The sequence below is a fragment of the Danio aesculapii genome, chromosome 11, assembly GCF_903798145.1.
Source record: "Danio aesculapii chromosome 11, fDanAes4.1, whole genome shotgun sequence".
NCBI lineage: Eukaryota > Metazoa > Chordata > Actinopteri > Cypriniformes > Danionidae > Danio > Danio aesculapii.
In genome coordinates, this window is record NC_079445.1 from 25054381 (window position 1) to 25082280 (window position 27900).

At 37.0% G+C, this 27900-nt stretch overlaps 1 protein-coding gene across 2 annotated transcripts; it reads left to right on the top strand.

The window, feature by feature from the left end:
- Nucleotides 1–164: 164 nt before the first annotated feature.
- Nucleotides 165–26688, top strand: ipo9 (importin 9). 2 transcript variants are annotated; one of them, XM_056468055.1, is made up of 24 exons: nucleotides 165–415; nucleotides 4550–4611; nucleotides 5025–5111; nucleotides 5188–5389; nucleotides 5476–5564; nucleotides 5658–5744; nucleotides 8383–8502; nucleotides 8579–8679; nucleotides 8785–8843; nucleotides 11145–11296; nucleotides 11377–11475; nucleotides 11562–11668; nucleotides 16055–16194; nucleotides 16291–16450; nucleotides 18765–18991; nucleotides 19071–19219; nucleotides 21844–21972; nucleotides 22062–22337; nucleotides 23070–23236; nucleotides 23323–23456; nucleotides 23535–23654; nucleotides 23748–23855; nucleotides 25853–25929; nucleotides 26040–26688. In XM_056468055.1, the coding sequence occupies exons 1-24, from the start codon at nucleotides 250–252 to the stop codon at nucleotides 26148–26150; spliced, it is 3129 nt and encodes a 1042-aa protein (XP_056324030.1). In that variant the 5' UTR covers nucleotides 165–249; the 3' UTR covers nucleotides 26151–26688. The 2 variants fall into 2 exon arrangements, with proteins under 2 accessions (XP_056324030.1, XP_056324028.1); XM_056468053.1 differs by having other exon boundaries at nucleotides 166–415; nucleotides 16288–16450.
- Nucleotides 26689–27900: the final 1212 nt, after the last annotated feature.

Below are 27900 nucleotides of genomic sequence, written 5' to 3' on the forward strand. Positions count from 1 at the left end.
AAAAGCATAAACCAAGAGCATTGAGCGTTAGGTGGCGACAAAGTGGGGCACATAAAGTCAGTTCAAAGTAACTGTTTAGCCTCCTTTCCTCTGGATGGAGCCATTATGGTTATGAAAGCGCCAATAGTTCTTGAATGGCAACATTTCATCGTTTCATAGTCCCTCCCTGAACGTGCATTGGCGCGCTGTGCATCCTTCCGTCGGCTCCCCGGTCATCTCTCCGTTAGCCTCGGCAAGACTGGCGAAAATATGGCGGGTATGAGCGCGTCGGGCCCCGGCCCGGTTTCGAGTCTCGACCAGGTGGATAAAGGACTGAAGGAGACTCTGATAGACGCGCTGAACGCCATTCTGTCCCCGGTGCAAGAAGTGCGAGCGGCGGCGGAGGAGCGCATTAAAGTGCTGGAAGTGACGGAGGGTAAGAACTGACGTGAGATGCAGCCACAACATGCATGACACCATGTGAAGACCACAATTATTTTACACACGGACCTTGCTGGACTTTGTTTCACAGTTCAAATGCTGCATTTGCTGTGTGTTTTAACCATGGTTGTAATTCATGTACTTACGATTCATTTGTAAACATGTTGGATTGAATTATGAGGCAAAACGTGCAGCCGAATTCAACATATTCCCGCATTTGTAGCTTGATGGTTGTTCAGTCATAATGTAATAATACGAGTGAGAAGTTTGGCTGTGCTCTTATACATCAAGTCAGTTTCACTTTTAACCTCGCTTTCGTAACTTTGTTTATAAATATGCCTTTCTAAGTACAATTTCCAAGTAAGTGTTCCCGCCCAACTCACTCTTGTTTCCTCATCCTATGTTGCTCCTAAACTGTATCACTTGTATATATGTATCACATATGTATTTTATTGGTGTATTTTGAGTCTGACACCCTTAGAAAACATTTTATTGAAAAAAAAAAATCCATACAATTAAAGTGAATGGTGATTCATTTTTGTGTTTCACGAAACAATGGGTCAGTTAGATTTTGGATGAACTACCCCTTAAAATGTTCAGATTTATTAACATTTTATCATAGCACACCTCTTCATCCTTTTATTTCGTCTTCTGACTGCAATGACAAAACAAAGCGGCTCACTTGATGTTTGTTCTAGTGTCCATATTAATATTAAGTCCAAATACCCACTATCACGATGGTTACATCACCCAGTATTTTTAAAGTTGCTTTATTGCATGGGGTTTTGTGGCTGTTTCATCATCTTTATTTGGGGAGAAAGCAGAATCCTTTTTATTTTCCCTGAATGGGAGTCTGTAGCATTGACTAAAGGAACAGAATGTAAAAATATAAAGGTCAGTAATGGGAAAAAGGTGAATGTGTTATTAATGATGAGGATGTGTTTTGTATGTTGACTTTAAGCGAGAAACATGTCTTCTTATTACCCAAGTTAAAAACGGTGCTGTTCAATATTTTTGGACATACGAGCAATTTGTTTTTGTGGATCAAGATGTTCAAAATAGCTAAAGCATTTATTTGAAACCTTTTGTTTTAAAACAGGTAAAAAACCTTCGATATTACTTTTGAACAATTGAGTGTGTTATTGCTAAATCAAAGTATCTGTATTTTTCTTTAAAATAAAAAATAGACCCCAAATCTTTGGTAAGTGTATCTCTGGACTTCAATTAAAATTGTTTAGATTAAAGTCATTTGAAAAATAGATTATTTGTATGCATTTGCAATAAATCAAAATGTTAATTTCTTTTTAAAATGACATCGTCTCCAAGCTTTAGAACAGCAGTGTATCTATGGACTGTACACTGTATGCTTTGTTTAGGAAAAAAAGCACATAATGGCAGAAATACCCTTGAAAGTCAGTTGTTCAGTGGGTTGTGGCCTCTCTCATGGATCTGCTGTGTGTTTGGTGTCAGCAGTAACATTGTCTGTTGGCTACTAACCTCTTATTGAACTAAATCCATGGATGATGAAAGATATAGCAGTGGTGTGTGACTTTGCATCTAATGCATTTTAGTTCACACCAAAATGCTAATTTGATTGTAATTTACACTCCATCAGTTGCAGTTGACTTTAGTTAAAGAACATTTTTAGCTAAAACTGTGGCCCTTGGTGATTCATAAACTTTAAGGCCCCGTTTACACTAATACGTTTTAGTTTTAAAATGCATAAGTTTTGCTACGGTTACGCCATACATCCACACTACGTCGGAGTTAAAAAAACGCTGAAGAGGCCATTTTTGTTTTAAAGCGTTGCTGCTCTGTGTTAGTGTGGATGGGGGGGAAATGGAGACATCTGAAAAAGGAGGCGTGGCTGCAGACGTTCGCCTATCTGATTGGGGTTTTTTCCTCAATATTAAGTAGCCTACACTCGGTTCAGTCTTGCATCTTCTCCTTGTAAGATCAGACTTCACAAGTTTGATATGGAAAACAAACTTCCGAGGACACGATGGGTAAATCTTCAAAGGGAACAGAGTATTTTATAACGTCATTCACACATCCTGGCTTCGCTCTTTCACTATCTTAACAGTAAAATGAAAACATGATATGAGGAACTGCCTATTTTCATTTTGATATTATCAAACTTAACAGACAGCAGAAATGTTGAGCCGTCATCTTCACTGTATGCGTATTCATAACAAAACAGAGCCTATAACTGCCTCCATTCATTTTCATTGAAAATATGAAACAAAATGGCCATTATAAAAGTATAACATTATACATTAATCAAATGTGCAGAATCAGTGTACGTGGTTACATTAATTAATATATTAACTTTTCTTTTTTTGCGCTCAGCCAAAACACGTTACCTGAGAACAAGTAATAGATTCAAAAGACCAAAGGCGGGGAATATGTTGTTAGATATAGACAACAAGATGAACTAAATATCACGTTTAACAAATATAGTGAGATTACATCCAGCGGCAGATCCCTGATGAACAGTCCGACGTGCACAGATCTCATTGCTGCAGTGCATGCCAAAGTGTGTGCGTGGTCACGTGATGCGCATTTTCAGCGCTGTAGTGTGGACGGAGAGTTGTTCAGAAATGCCAGGTGTGGACGCAGATTTTTCTTTCATTCTAAAATGCTGTTTTAAAACTCAAACGTATCAGTGTAAGCGGGGCCCTAAGTCAACATCTACCAGCTTTTGATAGTCAAAAGCATATACAGCTGTAACAAAATTGGCTTATGCTACATTCGTTAGCTCATGCACAAACCAATCATTCAGCTTCGTTAGAAGTCAATGTCTCACACTAGAATTCATTTTGTTTTGCCTGTATATGAAGAGTTCAGATGCAAAAACCTCTAAATGCTGTCTGTAATTTCCTTTTAAAATTAGCATAATTATCAGTCTTCTGTGTGTGAATTTAGTAATGAGCATATTTATCAGTCTTCTGTGTGTATATTCAGTAATATCACTTATATGGCAAAGAATGAGTGCTTTTCAGGGTCTTTATAGTAAAACAACTCAACATTAACAAAAGGAGGCTGAGCAAAAATGTCATTTTCGAAGGAAATTTCAGATGGCATTTAGAGGTTTTTACAGAGACCAGGAAGGGACGTGATGGTGGGGGAAAAATGGGTGGAAGAAAAAAAAACAGTGATAGGAAAATATATGTATTAAGTTTTTGCGTTCCCTCGCAAAGATGTTTTGCGTTATCTCGCATGTCACATGTCAACCCGTTTTTGCCGGGATTCTCCTGTATTTTACCATTCTCTATCATCCTATCATTAAGTATTTTCCCATATTTCTTGTGTATTTTTAAAGCATGCTGAAATAAATGTAAAAATGCATTCACTTTCTTTCCATTAAAGCTGTGCGTCCATCATCGCGCTTCATATGCAACTTCTGAGTTAGCGAATGCATGTATACGGACGCGCTCCGTATGATAAACGGATCCCAGTTCAGCTTCTGTACAAGCCATTTAAAGTGACACCTCTGTTGTCATACAAGTGAAGAGATATGAAGGGCGTTGATCGACGCACAGCTTTATTGGAAAGAAAGTGAATGCAGACATATTTATATTCATTTCAGCGTTCTTTCAAGATTAAAAATACACAAGAAATATGGGAAAATACTTAATGATTGGACGATAGAGAATGGTAAAATATAAGAAAATCCCGGCAAAAACGGGAGGGTTGACGTGTGAAGTGAACAGGAAGTGTTTATGGAAAAACATCATTGTGAGGGAACGCAAAACATCTTTGCGAGAACGAAAAACTTCATTGCGAGGGAACGCAAAAATTTTCCTATCACTTTTTTTTTTCTCCCACCCATTTTTTTTTTCCTCACCATCACGTCCCCTCCGGGTCTCCGTAGGTTTTTGCATCTGAATTCTTCATATTTCTTTTTACTTTCAAAGTGCCACTGGTCAGGATTTTACTTTTATTAAGCACCAAGTACTGCATTTCCAACTAAAAAAATCTTTTTAATCTTTATATGTGGGTAAACTATCAACTTAACTCTCTGTTTATCAGCGTAGAGCTTGTAAACTACTTTTTGTTTTGTTTTGCTAGTTGTGATTTTTGGCCTCACGCAGAAAATGACCTAATATTTTTGCTCCTGTTTTTGTAGAGTTTGGAGTTCACCTTGCAGAGCTCACAGTCGACCCACACGGAGCACTCGCTATTCGCCAAGTAAGACTTGATATCTGCATTTAACAGCATTTATTAAAGTCCGCATGAACCGGAAGTTGCAGAGACTACATTTCAGTATGTTGATGTACTGAAACTGACTATTGAGTAGGGGCGGGGCTTTTCTTTTGCACATCATTTTCTTGTAGCAAACTAATGGTAAAAGGGGCGTGGTTAAGAATACTGTGTCAAACTGACATCAACAGAGAAGAATCACCACTCCAAACTCGAAAGCAAATGGTCAAACTTTGATTGAAGATTACCAAAAAATTGCACGGATTAATTGCTCACCTAAAAAATAACAATGTGCGCTAGCAAAATAAACAGTATACGTTTTGATTTCACACACACTTTTACCAAATAAACTTAAACCATTGTGAGTTTTGCTAAATGTCTTTGCTATATATCGTTTTCAGTTGGCCTCTGTCATATTAAAGCAGTATGTCGAGACCCACTGGTGCGCCCAGTCAGAAAAATACAGGCCTCCAGAGACAACCGAATGGGTAAGAATCACATATTTAGGACCAAGCATTCAAGAGTAATGGAGATATAGTATTATTAATTGCTCTTTCTGCTCAGGCCAAAGCTGCGATCCGTGAGTTGTTGCCCAGTGGTTTGCGGGAGGCCATCAGTAAGGTGCGCTCCAGTGTCGCCTACGCCCTTTCGGCTATTGCACACTGGGACTGGCCTGAAGCTTGGCCTGGGCTCTTCAAGCTCCTCATGGACATGCTGGCCAGTGGAGATGTCAACGCTGTACATGGTGCCATGAGAGTCCTGACGGGTAATGCTTTTAAGCACATCTTCCTCAAATTCACAATACGTGATCTTGTTTTGGTTTTAAGAAAGTTATCATGTTGTGTTTCATAGAATTTACTCGAGAGGTGACCGATGTGCAGATGCCGGATGTTGCTCCTGTCATTTTGCCACAGATGTACAAGATTTTTACCATGGCAGAAGTATTACACTTGGCTCATCTACACATTGAAGTTCTTTAGTAAATTATGAAACTAACAAAAGCTCTGTTGGGGTGGTGTTCATTGCTTTTGCAGGTTTATAGTATTCGCACTCGATCCAGAGCAGTTGAGATCTTTACAACATGTGCCAATCTCATCTGTGCGATTGATGAAGTAGCAAAGGTAAAGATTTTAGTGAATTGCTTTTGTTAAAATGCATGTAAGAGCAAGAAATACTTTTACCTTGATTCAGAATGGACGCATAAAATTGATTAAAATGGCAGTAAATTTGATCATTTATTTGTAACTTCACTAAAGTGATTCTTTAAAAATAATAGTCTTGTAAAATAACATCTATCATGATTTCAGTCAAAGTAACTATAAATACTATTATGTCTCTTGTCTTGTTTCTTGAGCACCAAATCAGCCTATAACAATTGCATCACAGCTACAGTGCTCAGCATAAATGAGTGCACCCCATTTTAAAAATGAATATTTTTATCCATTTCTTAGTGAATATAGGCAATGTATTTTGGTGCATTTAAACAAAACAGATATATTTATTAAAATAATATTTTAGTCACCAAACAGATTTTAAAATTAAAAGATAATACAATTACATTCAAGCGGAATATTGCAAAAAAAATTACAACCTACCAAATTTCAACAAAATTTTAGATTTTTTTTTTTTTGCTTCTCTTGATTTATTTATTTTTTTTCCTCATTTTAAAATTTATATTTAATATTTTTCTATAACACATACATTTGGCTGTACTAGTTTCTGGACTGTTATCTTGTTATCTTAAGCTCCAGATTTGTCTTTAGTACTGACTAATCTAATGTATATGGAGAAATATAATATTGTATAGCTTCCTATTAAAAATATAAATATAAAAAATTGTTTTGTGAGGGGTGTACTTGTATATGCTGGGCACTGTATAAATTACTTGCATTTCTAAATTATTTAATGATTATGTAAGTAAATTTGTAGTCTTATTTCACTAATAACTGTATTTACTGTTTGTTTGATCTTCGTGAGCAAAAAAAATCTTTGAACCCTTTGTAGGGCACCGTTTTTACTCATTGGTTTTTTTTTATGAGTATTTCAATGTGTTATTTATGGAACAAAATCAATGTGAAAAGTATTCAGCACAAACTGAAAAAAATAATACACTAACAACTGCTTGCATTTTAATGAGTTGAATTGACAGGGTTTGTATTTTAGGGTGCTTTCACACCTAGATTGTTTTGGAACCTGGCGCTTTTCCTCAGTTAGTGCGGTTCGTTTGACATATGTGAATCCAGCAATCTCGCTCGGATCCGCAACAAAACAATCAATTAAAACGAACTGTGGAGCGGATCGATTGTAGTGAGAAAGCAATATGATCAGAGCCCGGCTATATCAGTGTATTATGGATATGTAATGGGCATATATGCGGCTAGATGAAGAGAGAATTATGAATAGGGCGGGATGTCATTCCTACCGGTAAATGTGCGTTTTATGTCAATTACGAAAGTGAAAGCATGCTGAAATATTAACGTGAGCTGTTTATCCTTTAGGAAAATTGACCGAACAGCAGTCTTGGTTTATCTGTTATCTCTCTCTACAATGTAAAGCCTATAATGCATAAGCCAACTGCTATGTATGAGAAAGTCTTACCTCTGATTTATATTTGCTGACGACGTCTGTGGGTGTCACCATCCAAATGAAAGTGCAGCTTTTTGCTTATATTGTCTTATTGCTCATCATCATAAATTAAAATAAGTAGGCATGACAGCTGAGCAGGACTCTGCTAAATAAATCGTGAACCTCTGAACAATGTGAGGAGAGTTTACTCGCACGTGACTTGTTTTAGCTCATTTGGTCCGTTTAGAAACTTTGCCGTGTGAAAGCGAACCACACCAAGAACAAACAGCAACATTGTAACAATTTAATCCCTGTTTCAGAACAAGAGAATCGATCCACAGGTGTGAAAGCACCCTTTGGTGCTAAAATTTAACATAGCTGTTTATTTAAGCTGTGAATATTTCAATTAAAATATTTTAAAACACGTTTTCATAATATATGTTATAATCAATGTCAATGAAGTTACCATATATGGATCTTTGCCCAATAAAAGGTTAAAAACATAAAATGGTTTATGAACTCAAAAGTTTTGAACATGTACACATTTGTACTGTGTAAAGTTGATTTATCTCATCTAAATTAGCACAATTCTGCCATCAAAGTGTTCATTTTTATTTTTCTCAGTAAGATTCACCACGTTATTACTAAAGTATACATATCAAACCTATTATCAGGGGCGGACTTAGCCAATATGTGATGTAAGCAGCCGCTTAGGACACCGGGGAACTAGGTGGCCTCAACTAATGTCGAGAATCCTATATTAATCAGATAGCTCTTTTATAAATTTTCTATCATATGTTGTAAAATCTGTCTATATTCATTACAATTTTAACCTCATTACTTCTTTTCACACTGGGGCCCACATAAACACAACTGCATATGCAAATATTAAAAACTAATCACAAATATGACTAATTAACTGTACATACTGTAGTTTGTAAACTTGTTTTTGTATTTGTGTATTTATTGTATTTAATTTTACATTAAGAAGATAAAGGTTCAACTTAATAAATATATTTTAACAGGCAATTTATTTACAAAAAATAGATCTACAGAGAAAAAATATCTAAAGAGAAAGAAAGTGTTTTGAGTTTCAATACTAGGGCCCCATACCTGGAAATGCTTAGGGCCCCCAAATCACCAAGTCCGCCACTGCCTGTTATTGATGTTTAATACAGTTTTATTTGGTTCCAGGGTGCTGCCAACGCTCTGATCTTCCCTGTAGTCCAGCAGTTCACAGAGGCTTTCATACAGGCCCTGCAGATCCCAGACGGTCCCACCTCCGATAGTGGCCTGAAGATGGAAGTGCTGAAGGTAACAAACCGCCCGTCATGATTAACTGTTTCCCTTCATGACGTGAATTTAATTATGTATTGTGGTCTCCTCATAGGCAGTGACTGCTCTGGTGAAGAACTTCCCCAAACCTATGGTGTCCTCAATGCAACAGATTCTTCCTATTGTGTGGAACACGCTGACAGAGAGCGCCTCCTTATATCTTTTCATTCAAAGCTTTCACCAATATTAATATCTCTCTTAACAATTTTATCAGTCCTTTAAATATCGTTTTCAAGTACTTTTCCTTAACCTGATGTGAACTTATGTGAGAACTGAGGTCAACTACACAGAAGAAGTGGATGATCCAGTTGACTCTGATGGTATGTGACACTTTATTTTTGGAATTGATTGTCAGTGAGTGTGTTTACATGCATGTCTTTAACTTGATTGTGCTTATTAAAGGGATAGTTCACCCAAAACTGAAAATTATGAAGGCTAGTCATCATCCACTTGTTCCTGTTTGAGTTTCGTTCTTCTGTTGAACACCAAGGAAGATATTGTGAAGAATGTTAAGAAAAGCATCCATTGACTTTCATAATATTCAAAGGCTTTTTCCAGCATTCTTCAAAATATCTTGATTTGTGTTTGTTTCAGCAGAAGACAGAAATGCATAATAGTTTAGAGAACCACTTGATTTTGAGGAATTTTTCATTTTTGGGTGAACTCTCCCTTTAAACTGACAATGTATGTGATCATGTAAATGGCTTAACCATTATGTTAATAGTTTAACATAATCTGATTGTCAACTAAATTTACCCCTTTTGCATATCTAAAACATCAACCTGCTTTCTGATGCTATAATAAAGTGCACATTTGTGATAGGAATGCGTCTTTACTGCAGATTTAAGCACATCCATATGGAGCTGACAATTTATTGTAAGGCAGGTGGAAATGTACCTCAGTTTCATGTGCTTTCTTCACCCAAATAATGATAAAAATGTGTTTTCATCATCTCATGCAGCAGAAGTAGAAGCTGTGCAATCAAAATGCTGCATCTTGAGATGCTAATATATGAGCTGTGAGTTTTCTGCTAACATGTTGCAATACTATTATAATTAGTATATATATTAATTCGGTTTTTAATGTTTTATTTATAAACAACATGACAAGTGAAATGCTCAAAGTTAGTTATGCAAATGATTACGTTTTGACATCACTACTTAGAAAAAAAGGAATTTATTAATAAAGTCTTGTAAATGCTGTTTTTTCAAGCATTGTTGGGCTATTGGTTGCATTTAAACTGCGATAATGGGTTATTGCAAATGTTTGACCTTGGACCACAAAAGCAGTCAAATACAGGTGAATTTGTGTTAAAAGCCAAAAATGCATTGTACAAGTCAAAATAATGGATTTATATTACAATGAGTCATTTAGCAGATGCTTTTATCTTAAACGGCTTACAAGTGAGAATAATAGAAGCACATCAATTCCTCAGAGAGTAGCAGTATATAACTGTTATAAGTCCAAGTTACTACATTTGATAGTCTATTTTTATGCCAAAAAACACCTGACAATGCAACAGCTTCACAAATATTACTGTAGATTTGCATGTTTTTGCATTAATTAAGTAAAAGTAGGACATTTTGGAAATGTTTGACTAAATAAATTACTTAAGAAAATAAAGAGAAAAATCCTAAATTTCCCCTTTTTCTATTTTACATCTTGACTCTACAGCCTCAACTAATTATGTCAACACATCTTAATTATTGAGCACTTTTAAAGTATTGATTACTTCTGTTTACATTATGCTTGCATTACCAATCAGATCTCTATATGATTTTACTATGATTCCAGAGAGCCCTATTTCACTTATCAGCACCATCGTAGTGAATGAAAAAAGAGAGCATTCGGCTCTTCTCTCTTAATTCAGTGGGAACAGTCAGTCAAGAAGAAAACTTTTCTTAGTAGACAGTGGGTAAACAGTGAATAGTGGGAGTGATGTATACAGAGTGAATCGTGGAAGAACACCCAGCAGCAGCAGGACTGAAGTAACAGACCTATTGTATGTCCGCGTCTGTATGGGATGCTTCTGCGTTTGGACACAGACCTCGATCTCCCTGTTAGTGACCACTGATCTAGGCTATCTTTGCAACAACAATGAAAAAACAGCAATCATTATGTTTTTGTGTCTGTCTGAATTTACATCGAGTGTCTGTTAAACACTGACAGCAACGCACTGTGATTTGGCCTCACCTGCACATTTGTGCTTTATCTCTTTCACTTGCCATGCTGAAACCCACAGTATCTCCACACGCACACACTGACCTGTGAGGAAACGTGATGTCAACAACAGATTTACATACTAAGAGGTGATCGGACGGGTCATCGAACGTGCAATGTACGCTTCCGATTACCTTTCACATCCAAAGGCGGAACTGCTTTGTTGCATATTCTGAACCGTAGATCACATGGCACACCGAACCTTGGAAGGACAATGGGACGATACTTTTTTTTTTTTTTTTTTGCATCCCTAATAAATATATATATAATATTAAATAATATAGATAAAATTTTAAAAAATAAAATTAAACCTCATGTCCGGTTTTGTTGTCCCAGGTTTACATATTGGTGATTTATCAGTGCATTGGTGTGCATGTAAATGTGAGCTGTTGTTTCCACAGGTGAGGTCCTTGGCTTTGAAAACCTTGTTTTTAGCATCTTTGAGTTTGTCCACACACTCTTGGAGAACAAGAAGTTCAAGAGCACAGTGAAGAAAGCTTTACCGGAACTCATCTATTACATCATCCTCTACATGCAGATCACAGAGGATCAGGTTTGTGGGAGGTGTGAGTGCGTGTTGTCTTTTTATACGTATATATAGCTTTTATCTTCACATTCAAATCCATCTCGCAGATCAAGGTGTGGACAGCCAACCCGCAGCAGTTTGTCGAGGATGAGGATGATGACACGTTCTCTTATTCGGTTCGGATATCGGCACAGGATCTGTTGCTGGTGAGAGCGTTGGGAGTTTGTTTGTGGGTGTTTGAATGTTCTCCTTTTTTTTTTCTTCATCTCTAATGCTTGCTCTCATCTATCAGGCTGTTGCTGCTGAGTTCCAGAACGAGAGCGCTGCAGCTTTAGCGGCGGCCGCAACACGACACCTTCAGGAGGCAGAGCAAGCCAAGAACACTGGCAGTGAACACTGGTAAACAGAAAACCCAAACGCTGCTTTTTTAAAATATCAGTGGTTCTATTTTAATGCATTCTCATGTTGATGAGCTAATATGGAATCCTAAAGAGCACCAGCGTGTTTAATTGAAAATAGACATGAATGAATATTAAAAAGTGTGCTGATAAGATTGCTCACTGCGATTGTGTAATTGTTTAGTCAGCGTTTAGCTCTGTATTTTTGGCGAAATTGCAATATACACTGTGTATATAATTAAAGGCAAAATAATTAGCCCTCGTGTTAACAGGTTTTCTGCTGAGTCCTAAAGTTTTAGGCCTTAAAAGGTCTTAAATTCACTAAAATATATTGTGTTATAGGTCTTAAAGAAGTCTAAATTTGCATCTGTCCCTTTCTCCAATCACCAACAATCCATCTAAAAAACTTTCAACCAAACTCTCATTAATTCATTTTTTTGTCGGCTTAGTCCCTTTTATTAATCTGGGGTCGCCAGATTAAACCACCAACTTATCTAGCATTTTTTTTACGCAGCGGATGCCCTTCCAGCTGCAACCCATCACTGGGGCAGTGGGTAGCATGATCGCCTCACAGCAAGAAGGTCGCTGGTCGAGCTTTGGCTGGGTCAGTTGGCATTTCTGTGTGGAGTTTGCATGTTCTCTCCGTGCCACGTGGGTTTCCTCCAGGTGCTCTGGTTTCCCCCACATTACAAAGACATGCGCTATTGGTGAATTGAATAAGCTAAATTGGCTGTAGTGTATAGCTGCGTCCCAAATGGCACACTATGCACTGTGTACTTATGCACTTACACACTCAACAGCATAGTATATGTATGTAGTGTCGTCCCAAATTGAACACTAATGTTTTTTTACTAAGCGGAAATTCAAACCGTTTCCCTGATGACATTTAGGGAAATAAATGACCAAACTACCCAATAATACCTGCCATTAGTATAACCGCATTCACCATCGGGAGGCTCTATAATCACTCTCGTAGGAGAATTTTGCTTTCACAATCCAAATAAATAAAGCTATCCAACATGTGCGCCCGATAGCTCTGCCCCTTCCGCTACGTGAGCAAAACTGCGGTCGTTGAGTGCGTGAAATGTCCATCATTACACACTTAAGTTTTAACGGTTGAATGACTGCATCATCCGGGTAATTAATGTGCACTTATTATTTGTAAAGTTTTTAGTGTGAATGCACTACTTACACTATTTATACTACAAAATGGCATAGAATAGTGCATAAGGATGCGATTTGGGATGCACCATATGTGTGTGAATAAGAGTGTATGAGTGTTTCCCAGTGATGGGTTGCAGCTGGAAAGTCATATGATGCTTAAAACATATGCTGGATAAGTTGGCGGTTCATTCTGCTATGTTGACCCCTGATGAATAAAGGGACTTAGATTAAAAAAAATGAATGAATGAATTTTTTTGGGGTGAGGCAAGTAAACTTTAGGACCGTTAGAAAAATATGTAGTGTTAAGACCTGTGTAAGTCTGAAATTTCATTTATGACGTGTTAAAAAGTCTTAAATTTGACTTTGTAAAACCTGCAGAAACCCTGGATATAATTCTTTTTAAAATTACTTACAAACTGATTTTTAATGAAGAGAAGATTTTTTTTTTAAACATAATAGTTTTAGTAACCAATTAGTGATTAATTAGATTTTTGTCTTTGCTATGAAGACAGTACATATAATTTTACTAGTTCTTTTTGGATACATTATTGATATAGTAAGTGTAGTGGTTGACCAACAGATACAGCTTCTGCAGTTGAGATAGGACATTACCAGTGACTCGTCAGTCATCTTGATTGTGCATCTTGGTTATTTTCTTCATCGCATATTTAACAAATGTAAAGAGAAAACAGATAGGACGAACAATATGATACTGTCAACAAACAAATATGAGCTTCCTCATTCACGCCCTTGTTCCTCTAGCTACTCCCTGGAACAGGTTTTTTAATTACCATAATGACATTCGTGTTTTCCCTTAGTCGCATGACATCACACATTATACGTAATATTTACACGGCTCTTATAGTAAGATTTAGTATTCAGCAAGTGCAGTTAATTCACCGTTCGCAAAGCCACACCCAAAAACCGCCACCCACCAATCGTGGCTTAGCAACCGTAGCTACGCGCAGGGGCTCTGTCAAGCATTCGAGTGAGGGAAAACAAGCCAAAGCGTTGTGCATATGGATTGTGCAGATCTGATACCCAGTATTCTTAAAGTTTGGACAGGGTGGTGGAATTCTTTCCCTTTTCAAAACCTAAAACGAAATGCCAGCGTGGATCAAGCTCTGTGAGGGGCGCTAAAGGAGCAGAGTTAAGTTGGTTTTGATATTCCTGACATATTCATTGATAGACGGCAATGACTCACACACCTCTTACAATACCCTAAAAAGATCTAAACTGAGTTCCCTACAAAAATACAAAGCAGGTTGTTTCCCAGCTGTCTTTTTCTTTTTTTCGCTCAATATCATGAGCAGTGCTCCGTTTAAGCCTTCGCCATAGTAGTCATACTAATAGCAATCATATTTCCATCTGTTTCAAGCTACGGATATTTGAAATTACATATCAACAGAACAAAACCGAGATGTGATCATAGTCTGAGCACTTGCGATCAATATACTTCACCCGCAGCTGTTTTTCAGTGATTTATAACCCTCATGTCCATGTCAGAGCTACAATTCACCTATGTTTTCATCAGTCTTTTGGAGATTTAGTCTTTGGTGATGATGCTATAGCGGGTTAATGTCTGCTTTTATATTTGGTGTCTGATTAATATTTAAAAGGAAATCTTTTTGTTCACTTCTGCTATTTATACTTTGATTTGCATTTCAATTTATTTATTTTTTCCACTTAACTGCAAATTAGAATAGAAACTAGATAAAGAGCACACATGCTGACAGTTATAGGTACTGCACATTATTATGGGTCAATGATGCTAATATTCAGCACAAATCCATTTATTTCTCCTTTCTGGCTGCTCTTTCTATGAATGAATTATGTAGAAGCACTGTCCGTGTGTGTTTCCTTGTCGGTTAGTAACGCTATATTTCATTGCACAACAATTAGCCAATCAGGCTTTTTGGCTAAAAAAGAAAAATCACAGTTTAATTTGTTTTTATTAGATTATTTTAAAATTTTACCTCTGCTGTGCATGAACTAAGCTGTTGAATGGTCAGCTTATGAGGCGGCTTGGCTAACCTAACTTCAATTTTGATTAAATTATTTTCTAATCTGTTGCCTATTATGTCATGAATATACCCCTATGATGCATAGGCAGTCCTTTTTTGTCTGGCTTTCTCGGATATCTCACCTGTTCGACAAAAATTACTAATTGTATCCCTGGAAATGTCTGACACTGGCGCATACACGTTGTAGTGGATATGCCAGGCATGAAAGCTTGACAGGCGTAGCAACAGTAAATAAGGAGGGTGGAGCTTAGCGAAGGGTCAGTTATGTGCATCATAGGACAACAGTGCTTTATTCTGTAGGCAATCTAAACAATACATTTCTAATGGGGTCTAATAATATATATTTTTAAACTGATTTTATTTGAGCCAAACTAAAATAAGTTAGATTTTCTCCAGAAGGAATAAAATAAAGGAAATACTGTGAATTTTTTTTCATCACATGGGAAACATTTGGAAAATAATTACAATTTCACTAGAGGGCTAATCATTTTGACTTCAACTCTATATCTGTATTCAATGTTTTTATAAATAGATTTTGTAACTCATGACAAACTACTGTAAATCGAATGAAATCACATTGCCCGTACTACATTTATAAAAGAAAATTAATATTTAGTGCTAACTCAATATAAAACCCAGTTTGTACTGTATTCAATCTATAGAAGTGAATTGAATTTGTGATTTGAATTGAATCGATTACTTGTGAATCAATTGAAAACATGAATTATGTGACAAACATAGGTCTTTGAAAGTGCTTGAATTAAATTTGAAATGAAATTAATGTTTTATTTTAGTAATTGTTCTGTGCCTCTGTCAAAAACAGAACTAAAAAATGATAAATTCTTCATTTAAAAATATATGGAGAATAATGGTATTACCAGTATTGAATTCGACTGTTTAAAATGGTCTACGTTTTTGAAAATACACATTCAAAACATCATCATTACTTTGAATTTGTAATGTAAATATTAAATCTAAGTGAAATGTTAAACACAGTAAAGATTTTTATGTTGCTACATATGCTGGGGGAATTTAAAAAGGTGCTTCATTTGGAAATAATGGTGCTTTAATAGTCCTTAAATCTGTTCATGAAAGAGTGGGAACCCTGTAGTAAACTAAACACATCTTCTATTCTATCATAAGCAAGCTTGGTCTATTATTGTATTGCTTCACATCAGTGTCTCTCCGCTGTTATGCAGGTGGAAGGTGCATGAAGCTTGCATGCTGGCCCTGGGATCAGTCAAGACCATCATCACAGAGAACGTAAAGAACGGTCGTGTGCAGTTCGATATGCATGGATTTCTTGCCAATGTCATCCTTGCGGACCTCAATTTACCAGGTAGCCTCCTTTAACATTTTCATTTTGGTAGTACAACTCTGAACCGCCCGAGTATAAAGACCGGATCTGATCCGTGTGTTATTTGATTCCCAGCAGCCTCTCCGTTCCTGCTGGGTCGGGCCTTATGGGCAGCCAGTCGCTTCACTGCAGCGATGTCTCCAGAGCTCATTCAGCAGTTTCTGCAGGCCACCGTGAGCGGGTTACACGAGAGTCAGCCACCCTCAGTTCGCATCTCTGCCGTCAGAGCTATCTGGGGGTGAGACTTCTGTTTTCACTTCATTTGATAGTTCGCACAAAACTGGGGTTTTATTCGCACCTCTATGTTTATATTCTACTGATGCACAATATATAGTTTTAGCATCGACGTCGCAATGAATGCACACACAAAAATGCAAATATGTGGATTAAACCAAATAACCAACATGTTTTTATTATTGTAAAATACTGCCTCCGTGTATGAATTTGCAATGTTGCAATGTTATTCAAAAGTTTGTGGTAATTATTATTATTTTTAAAAACTTTTTTTTAGTATGACTGTTTCTAAATTAAAATTGTTATACATAATATTTCTCTTTTGAATAATCACTTTTTATCAATATAATTTTTTAATCAATGTAAGCAAACACTAAAAACTGTTTTCATTGCATTAATGGAAAAAAATAATGTTTTTGCGTACCATATGAACATATTAAAATGATTTCTTTCAAAATTATTATGATTAAAATGATTTCATTAAAATAATTCTAAAGTATTTACTAGGGTTGGGTACCGAAACCTGGTGCTATGTAACCAGTGTGCACCAGACCGAATCAGCATACGAATTTCAGTGCCACTGGTAGGCACAAGGACATAAGAAGTATCAAGAGGTACATCAAAGACACACATGGGTACACGTTGTCACACCATCTCTAAACAACTTTGAGGGACACAGACTATGATGTTAGGTGTTTGTTCTTGTTGCTTAGATGGCTCGTAAAATCAATTTAAGTAACTTTACGACTAATGTCGACTAATTATGATTAATCTGGGGTCGCCACAGCAGAATGAATCACCAACTTATCCAGCATTTTGTTTTACGCAGCTGATGCCCTTCCAGCTGCAACCCATCTCTGGGAAACATCCACACACTTTCATTCACACTCATGCACTATGGACAATTTAGCCTACCCAATTCACCTGTACCACATGTCTTTGGACTTGTGGGAGAAACCGGAGCACACGGAGGACGCAGCCCACGTGAATGCAGGGAGAACATGCAAACTCCACACAGAAACGCCAACTGACCCAGCCGAGGCTCGAACCAGCAACCGTCTTGCTGTGAGGCGACAGCACTACCTACTGCAATTTTACCCTGCAATCTACCCTACTACAATTTTAATATGATTAAGACAATACCCTGATTAAGAGTCTACCTTGTAATCAGCAATTTTTGATTACCTTGAAGGACCACAGACACCCGCGTCACAAACTATTTTTTTTTTTTCATTCGATGTGTGGTATTAAATTAAAACAACACTCTTCCATCAGTCCTTACTTCATATTCTCATTCGATACCTCAGTTTGTCACAGTGGCATGGATGAAATGTTCCTGAATGAAAGTGAAACTGCGGAACTGCAGTTATGGTCAGAAAAAAAATGAAACACTCCGGAGAAAACATGGATAGCGTGGTGACGCACTGACGTCAGTCAATCTATGTGCTATAACATGTAAAACGGGATCATGAAAGGAACGTTCAAAAAGCAACTCATATAAACACCTTAATCATATTATTGTCTTATTCAGGTTAAACCAAATCATTAGATTTCAAGGTGTTCCCTGATTTTGATAACAGTCTTTCCACAGGTTAGTAGTAAGCTTATGTAATGTTATTTGCATAGTGCAAATCTTAAATTCATGCTAACAAACAAATGATCAAAAGAAATATATCAATGCAATTCAATTCAAATAAATAAAGTATGTATTGATCTAGACTTTTATATTTGAATTATCTTGTTCAATTAAAAGAATTTTTTTAAAAACTTGTCAAATAAGAGATCATCCACCATAATTTTGTGGATCAAAAGCAGGGGTCACCAATCTCAGTCCTGCAGGGCCGGTGACCCTCCAGGGTTTAGCTCCAACTTGCCTCAAAACACCTGCCTGGGTGTTTCAAATAAACCTAGTAAGACCTTGATTAGCTTGTTCAGGCGTGTTTGATTAGGGTTGGAGCTAAAATCTGCAGGACATCGGCCCTCCAGGAACAAGTTTGGTAACCCCTGATCAAAAGCATCGGTTCAGGCACCGTTTTGGCACCGGTATCATTTTAAAAGTATTGATTTAGGTATTGAAAAACTCCAAACGGTACCCAACCCTAGTATTTACATCACGGGACAAAATAGCGTTTTAATATAAAAACATACTGCTGTTTTAAAATGAACATTGCATTTTCATCAAATAAATGTGGCGATGCTATGGTAAAATTAAAAGGAAATCGTACTGACCCCAGTCTTTCTTTTTTCATAAAATCATTTTTCTTTTCTTTTCACGTGACTTCAACATAACGTTCTTTTTAACTCTGTCTGTTTTACAGTTACTGTGATCAGCTAAAGCTGTCAGAGAGTACTCACGTCCTCCAGCCATTCCTGCCCAGTGTTTTGGAAGGCCTAGTTCAGCTGGCGGCTCAGTTCAGCTCAGAAGTGCTCACTTTAGTCATGGAGACCCTCTGTATTGTTTGCACCGTGGATCCAGCTTTCACTACGAGTGCTGAGAATAAGATTTGCCCGCTCACCATTGCCATCTTCCTCAAGTACAGTAACGGTAAGATCATTTTATAGTCAACATTCATTATCATTAGTATATTAGAAGATTACCATGTCCTCTTTTCCCGCTCTGTTAGATCCTGTCGTAGCATCTTTAGCGCAGGACATCTTCAAGGAGCTTGCCCAGATTGAAGCCTGCCAAGGGCCTATGCAAATGCGCCTCATTCCTACTCTCGTTAGCATTATGCAAGCACCGCCTGATAAAATCCCTTCAGGACTTTGTGCTGTAAGTTAAACTCATTACTTTGTTCTTCCACTAAACTGTATTTATCATCAGAATATCTTTGACATAAGTTTGTTTTTTTTTCAAGTATACTTTATCCAAAATATACTGATGGTCTGAATTATATAAGCGTACATTACAAGTTTATTTTACTCTGACTTTAAAACACAACAGTAAGTTTATATCTGAACAAAAATCTCTGATAAAATATTAATTCATTTTTTGTTTTATTAATTTATTTTTTTATTATTACAAATTTTAAGGAAAATTAAGTTGTGAGATGTATTAAGTTAGAATTGTGATTTTTAAAAAGAACTTTCAATACAAATAAACAAGTTGCATACACACTAGGGCTGCACAATAAATCGTTTCATCGCCAATATCTGCGCATCTGCTATAGTCACATCGCAAGATAAGCAATGTTGAGTCTAGATCATAGTTGACCAGGAGCTACAGAATTGTATTTAATTCCTGTATTTATATGGAATTTATACGATTTATGCAAAAAAAAGAACCATGCTAATAACATGCTAATTTATGTTAGAAACTGCCTAGCAACTACTCAGAACACCTTAGCAGCACCTTAGCAACCGCTTGGCAAAACCTTAGCAACCACTCAGAACACCCTAGCAACCATCTAGTAATACCTTAGCAACGACCTAGAACACCTTAGCAACCGCCTATCAACACCTTAGCAACAACCTAGCAACATCTTAGCGACCACTCAGAACACCTTAGCAATGACCTAGAACACCTTAGCAACCGCCTAGCAACACCTTAGCAGCAATCTAGCAACACCTCAGCAACCGCCTTGCAACACTTTAGCAACCACCTAGCAATGCCTTAGCAACCACTTAGAACACCCTAGCAACACATTAGCAACCCCCTAACAACCACTCAGAACAACTTAGCAACCACCTAACAACCACTTAGAAAACCCTAGCAACGACCTAGCAACCTCCTAGCAATGCCTTAGCAACCACCCAGAACACCCTAGCAACCACATAACAACGCCTTAGCAACCACCTAGCAACGCCTTACCAACCACCTAGAAACATCTTAGCAACCACATAAAACACCCTAGCAACTCCTCAGCAACTTACAATGATCTAGCAACACCTTAGCAAACGCCTAGCAACACATTAGCAACCCCCTAACAACCACTCAGAACAACTTAGCAACCTCTTAGAACACCCTAGCAACGACCTAGCAACAGCCTAGCAATGCCTTAGCAACCACCCAGAACACCCTAGCAACCACATAGCAACATCTAAGCAATGCCCTACCAACCACCTAGCAACATCTTAGCAACCACATAAAACCCCTTAGCAACTACTCAGAACACCCTTACAACTGCATAGCAACAACTTGCAACAACTTAGCAACCACCTCGCAACACCTTAACAACTATCTGAAACACCCTAGCAACCACTCAGAACAGCCTAGCAAGAAACATGCCAATCCATACTAGAAACATGCTAACGTATATGTAGTTTTAACTGTTTCAAACTTCTTAAAAACGACTTCAGACGAGGCTTTCTCAAGACACCATCAAGTTTGTCTAGGAACTTTACTTTTCTAGTTTGACTTGATGTAAGAATGTTTAGATATTTAGACTAGAAACGAGACAAAGCAAAGTAAGACAAGCATGTTTTTGCATTGTGTTTATAAAATGTATTATTTGTTAATTTATTTATTATTTATTATAGGGTATATGCAAAGCTAGGGTGAACTGTTAATCTGACTTTTTTTCCATTTTATACGGTTCCTTTTACAGCATCAATGTTGTAATGTAATACAATACAATCAGTTAAATAGACTTTTACTCGCAAGCGCCGGTCAGAATCGGCAGGCTAGCGCGGAAGCTACATTGAAAATACTGTGTTCAAATAAATGTTCATATTTTAAACACATGGCAGGGAAAAAATGTCATTCAAATTGATTTTTGAAGAAAACAGACCTTAAATGTGCTGATTTTGTAATGGCATATAGTTCACGGAAGAGCTTGACCGAGGTTACTGACAAATTAAAAGTCCTGATGTGAATTAAAAGCATACTTCCGCATATACCCTATTGATTATTCAATTTCTGAATAATGTTAGACTCCATAAAAAACAATCAAATAGTGCTTTTCAAACCATCTTATATAGTATGTTTCCAATATTGCAATATTTAACGCAGAAAATTAAAATATCGCAATATCAGATTTATCCAAAATCGTGCTGCTGTAATACACGCAGTGTTAAACTAAACTGACACCTGGAGATGTACTGAATGGTGAGAAAGCATCAAAATGTCTCTTCAAAAAAAAAAGTCTGTAACTTGCCTGTTAATCTGTTGTTTGACTGCTTAATTTTCAATGTAATGAGACTGCAATATTTATCAGGACTTTAAGAATGTATTTACGGACCCAGAAAGACATGCAGGTTTATCAAATCTTTCATGAAATTGCTTTTATTCGTCCTTAATTTTTATAAATGTTTGTTTTCAGTGTGTTAGTGTATTTGTGATGTTTTATTGTGAAATATTTCATATGCATCTGTTGCGTAACAGCCTGTGAATGTGGTATGGCAATAAACAAACACAAGTGCTTTCTGTCAGTAATGTGTATTCTTATGCTCTTACAGACTTCCATAGATATCTTAACTACAGTTGTCCGCAACACTAAACCTCCACTGTCCGACATGTTGGTGTGCCAAGCTTTTCCAGCAGTGGCTCAATGTACCCTCCGCACAGATGACAACACCACAATGCAGGTAGCGGCCCGGACACAAACCTGACATGTCTTTTCAGAGACCTCTTATCAGTTGTTGTCTAAAGCACATTGCTGTTTGTTTTTCCCCAGAATGGCGGCGAATGCTTGCGGGCCTATGTGTCTGTGGCACTGGAGCAGATCGCTCGATGGCAGGATGAGCAAGGTCACAGTGGGCTGTGGTATGTCATGCAGGTTGTTAGTCAGCTCCTGGACCCCCGCACGTCTGAGTTCACTGCTGCTTTTGTGGGTCGTTTGGTGTCCACTCTTATTACCCGAGCAGGCACTCAGTTGGCTGACCAGCTGGACCAAATACTGCGTGCTATTCTCAGCAAGATGCAGCAGGCTGAGACACTCAGTGTGATGCAGGTAATAATAAATAGTAGAAATTGCCAAGATTGGCAGATATAAATCGGTAATTCTGACTTTTCTGCTTATTGGATGCACTTTACATTATGGTGTCTTTATTACTGTGTAATTGTACATTTATTCACTGAGTAATATTAATTACCAACATATACTTACTGTGTTGGTGTTTGGTTTAGGCATATTGCATCTAATTATGTATCATTTATAGCAGTGTTTCTCAACCATTTTCCTGGAGGACCACCAACACTCCATGTTTTGGATGTCTCCTTTTTCTGTCACCCTCTTTCAGTTTCTGCTAATAAGCTGATCATCTGAATGAGGTCTGATTGGTTAAAGAGACAGAGGAAATATACAGATCTGGTGGTCCTCCAGGAACGTGGCTGAGAAACACTGATTTATAGGACAAGGAAACTTATTTAAACATTTATTTATTTAATTTGTAATTAACACGCTAGATCATTTAGTTCCTTGTTGATAAAGAAAACAAAACTGTGGTTCACTTTAGTATACAACTGAACCCTAGATGCATGTATGAGATGATGTACAACAGGAACAGAAATAGCAAGCTCTTAATAAAATAGTTTTTCAGCATGTTATAGATGCTTGCTTGTTTTTGCACATTGAACATTAATTTTCCTGTATGACAGATACTGTAGGTCTGAATTGTGCTGCAGCTGGCAGCTCAAATGAGGTGTGAAACACATTCTCTCTCTCTCTCTTTTCATTTTTCAGTCCCTGATTATGGTTTTCGCCCACCTGGTCCATTCCCAGTTGGAGCCCCTGCTAGAATTCCTATGCAGTCTTCCAGGTCCCACAGGGAAACCGGCCCTGGAGTTTGTCATGGCTGAGTGGATGAGTCGCCAGCATCTGTTCTACGGCCAGTACGAAGGCAAAGTCAGGTGAGGGTTTCCAATCTCATCTCCAGTGTGTTTGAAGAAACCACACAGCTTTCATTAAAATAACAGTGTAAGCACTCTGTCCACAGTGCTGTCGCCTTGTGTAAACTTCTCCAGCACGGTCTGAATACAAATGACAAGCGCCTCCAAGATATAGTCGTCAAAGGAGATGAAATTTTTAATCCAGACGAGGGAATTTGCACACGTTCCAAATCAGCCAAGAGTAAGTTAACAATCTGATTTAATTGAATGATTATTTACTGTTATTGTGTCAGATATCTGACTGATCAGTGTCTCTCAGATCCTCAGCGGTGGACAAACATTCCTTTGCTGGTCAAGATCTTTAAACTTATCGTCAATGAACTGTCCTCTGTGGTGGAGGCTAATGCGAACAGAGCAAATCCTGCAGACTGGAGCCAAGGTACATTTGTGGTACTGTTCACTACTATTGTTAGTATGATGATGGTGAAATGTGGGGTTTTCTAAAGCTAGCTTACTAATGTTTGCTTCGCAGACTCTGGTGGAATGTGGGATGATCTGGCAGAAGAAGAGGATGATGAGGAGGAAGATGAAGGACTAGCCGGACAGCTTCTGTCTGATCTTATTGCTTCCAACAAATATGGTAAATGCATATACAGGGTATCCACAGGGTCTTAAAGTCTTAAATCTCAAAAGTTAAATTTTAGGGCTTAAAAATGTTGTGTTGTAGGTCTTAAATCTGGTTTAACAGGTCTTAATTTTTCATTGTTCATGTAAAGCTACCCAATCTGGCCATAACACCTATACAATCACCAACAATCCATCTCAATAAAGCTTTTAACTTTTATCTAAAAATAGCATTTAATTACGTTCCTTACAGTAACATTTGCTTAAAGGTTCGCCATTTATTTACTTCTGAGAATACTGACCTGACCTATTTCTTATTATTAAATTATTATTACTGAAGACTGAAGTAATTGACAGCTATGTTTTGTTCTATTTTTGGTCAGGGCTATAGTGTTTGTGAATGAATATATTTTTTTTAATTTTCAAATATATATCCAAACTAAATAATAATAATTATTATTATTGTGTTATTTAATGAATTCAATTTTGATAGGGCAAGTAAAATCTTTTCTAACTTGGATATTAAAAAAATCTTAGCATTTGGCCCTGTATAAGGTTTCAAATTTAATTGGTGAAACCTGCAGAAACCCTGTAATAACCAGGTTAAATTTGCAATTGTTCAGTCTAAAATTGCAATACTGTTCTGCCTTCCATTATTAAGGTTGACCACTAAAATATAGTTTTTTTTTTAAGTATTTCTTTAATGAAATCTTTGTTGACAAAACCTTAAAATTCACAGATGACCTTATTTTTCCCAAATACTATAGTATACTGAAGCTATAGTACACCTTTGACTATATTGACATTTAATATTGTTGACTATATTAAAATATAGTTCAAAAACAAAAGCTTTAAGGAATTGTCACATTTTGTTGGCACTTTGGTAACACTGCTGAAGCACAGAAACAGCTGAAACAAAAATAAGGCTGAATTTCATACATTCAACACAGGGAAAAAAACTAACAAATGAATAAACACTTGTTGAATGCACAGTATGCAGTTTTGGCCGCTAGAGGGCGCATATTCACAACAAACAAATGTGTAGAATAATGATGTCGTAACCAAGTGCTGATAAATGGGAGTTGTCGTGTTTGTTGCATCCTATGGGACTCATGTTTTGGGTGAGCTAAAGTATTTAAAATGTATTATTTAGGTAGTATGAAGCAGAGTAAGACTGAAAGCCATTGAAATGAAACTATTCTTTGAAACCTTTAGCAAAATGTCCGCAATATATCACCCTTTTGGATATTTAAATGAAAAAAAATTACATATTGTGCCTTTTTCATCTGTATTTCTTTAGCACTTTTACAAAGTGTAGATTGTGTCAAAGCAGCTTAACATAGAAGTTCTAGTAAACTGAAATTGCAGAGTCTTAATTTTCAGAGTTCAGCTCAGTGTACTTTAAATTAAATTTTTTTTAAACTTCAAACTTCACCAATTGACAAAAGTGAAGGAAAAAAAAAAGAGAAAAACCAGGCTCAGTTGAGCATGGCCATTTCTCTTCTGGCCAAACTTATTGTACAAAGCTGCAATCTGCTCAGGATACGGCCTGGTCCATGATTATGGAGACCTTGGGATAGGGAAAGATAGACTAACATAAACCTAGATGTCGTTCAAATTATAATGTCTTTTAGGAAGTGCTCTCGGTTCTGGTAGTTCTAATTAATGCAGCCTAACAAGCTCTTAGAGGATTTGGATTTCAAAGCATTTGTGTTTTATGTGTATGCTAATGCAAAAAGATGCGTCTTTTAATCTAGTTTTTTCGAACTGACAGAGTGTGTCTGCCTCCCGAACTGTTCTAGGAAGGTTGTTCCAGAGTTTAGGTGCCAGATATGAGTAGGATCTGCCATCTACAATTGAACTTGATATTCTGGGAATAATCAATTGTCCAGAATTAATTGAGCATAGTGGGCGTGAGGGGCTGTGATACATCAGGAGCTCAAACTAAAAATGCAAGTAAACAACTACTTGTTATTTTAAAGTCTTGTAACAGTTGTTGTGATTTCCCCATAGATGATGATTATTATGAGGACGATGATGATGAAGATCCAGATGCTCTGAAGGATCCGATATTTCAAATTGACCTTCAGGTAAGTCATTTAGCATCGACTCATCCCCATTACCGCTTTAACCAGACTTCACATCATTATCTCTAATGATAACCTGTTTACCTGCGTTTCTCTCCCCGATTTCTCCACAGGCTTATCTGACAGATTTCCTGACCCAGTTTGCTCAGCAGCCTTGCTATAGCATGTTTTCCAGCCACTTGAACGAGGTCGAGAGAAGAGTCTTGCAGTCCATAGGCATTTGACCTGTATCCCAAAATCCAGCATCGGCTCCTTGTCCTTTGTTTCCGTCTTTACCACTCAGTCATCTTTTTTTCAAACTTGAACATTTGAGTGACATTTCGGACGACGCTCTCGACCCACAAGCCAAAAGAGGACTAAAGTAAAGGTTTACGTGACTCTCCCTGTGTTTTATTAGGGGAAGGGATGGACTTTGAGTCCTTGGGATATTATAAGATCAGGGTGTGATGTGCTTTTTTGCATCCCAGACCTGACCGAATGGGTACATTTGAATCAGAGTTCAAAACACTACTGTGCTTTGATTGACCCGTCTGGTATGATGAATGAATTTTTCTGCAATGGGACTGGAAATGGTATAGGAACGATTTAAAAGTATCAACTGTCCATTTGTACCTTCTCGCTTTATTAAGTCACAATGGTTACATAATCTTTCTGTAGAGGAAGGCAAAAAAGACTTATGATGACAGATGATGAATCTGAACTTTGAAAAGAAGTTGGAACTGTTGGCGGCCTTATTAAAATTATCCATGTTGTTTGTCATTATGTGGTCTCACGAGCATGATCTTTATAGCTGCACTGTGTTGGGTAAGCATGAAGAATCATAGTGTTATCATGGTGATTCTAGACTTATTAGCACTGTAGTATGAGAACACTTTCCAAATAAAAGACATGGTAAGGTCTTGTTTGTAATTGTATCTAGTTTTTGGAAAACTTAAAGACATCTGTATGACAGTATTTGTTTATTGTGAAAGGGTAAAAATGTTAGTAACTGCCCTTAGAACTAATATACGAATTACAACTACTACCTTCAAATTATGATAATTGTAGTCAGTGATTGTAGAATATTGTGTTAGATTACACATTTTAGATAATTTCATCAATTAATTTTGACCTCATTTATCATATGGATTTGAATAGAGTTACAGAGGGGAAAATATGTATTGAACAAAAAAGAAAAATTCTGGGAATAATATTTCTAAAGGAGCTGTTGACAAGGAATTGAACCTGATTTTAGTAAAAACCCAGACAATACAAACAAAAATAAAACAAAACTAATATGGAAAATCTTGGACTGAAGCAACTAATATTAATTTTCAATGATGATGGGCAAAGGGTTGCGGAAAAACTACTGAGAGATTTCAGCTGCTGTCTGGGCTTTCACTGCCTTTCTACACCTCCTTTTCTTCATGTGTTCAATACTTTTTCCCTGCAGCATTTCATTTTATTATGAATAACTTCATTTGTAAACTAATTAGATTTGAGGCTTTTTTGCATATATATTTCTTTGGTTGTTACCAACATCTGGGGGAAATTCCAAGTCAACAGCACCTTTAGAAATGTGCTTTCTGAGAAATATGGTGGCGTGTTCAATTCTTATTTTATCCACTGTACACTATATTGGGTAAAAAAAAATAAAAATAGAACAAGAAAGATCATTAAATCTGTTCTTTATCAAGCTGAAGTGTATTAAACCTCACATTACATTGGTATTTGACCCAAACTTGTTTGTGAGTTGATGAAAAAAATAGTTTAATTATTACAATGTAAAAATAAAATAAGGATATCATTTTTTTAATTTGTTTATCTCAATGTTGTATGGTTATCCGCAAACTCTGAATATGCAAATATGTTAAACTTCAAGCAACTGAAGTTCCAGGTGTACCTTAAGTATATATTTCAGATGCAAGGGGTTTGGCACAACAAAAAAAGAGCCCATGCACTGCTTGAACAAATGTTAATAAACATGAATATGAA

What these genes read in the sequence shown, in the direction of transcription:
- ipo9 (XM_056468053.1), top strand. Translation starts at nt 250, where the DNA reads ATGGCGGGTATGAGCGCGTCGGGCCCCGGCCCGGTTTCGAGTCTCGAC. An exon ending in ATGACAACACCACAATGCAG is followed by an intron (nt 21,973 to 22,061) that starts GTAGCGGCCCGG and finishes GTTTTTCCCCAG; the next exon opens with AATGGCGGCGAATGCTTGCG. An exon ending in TATTTCAAATTGACCTTCAG is followed by an intron (nt 25,930 to 26,039) that starts GTAAGTCATTTA and finishes ATTTCTCCACAG; the next exon opens with GCTTATCTGACAGATTTCCT.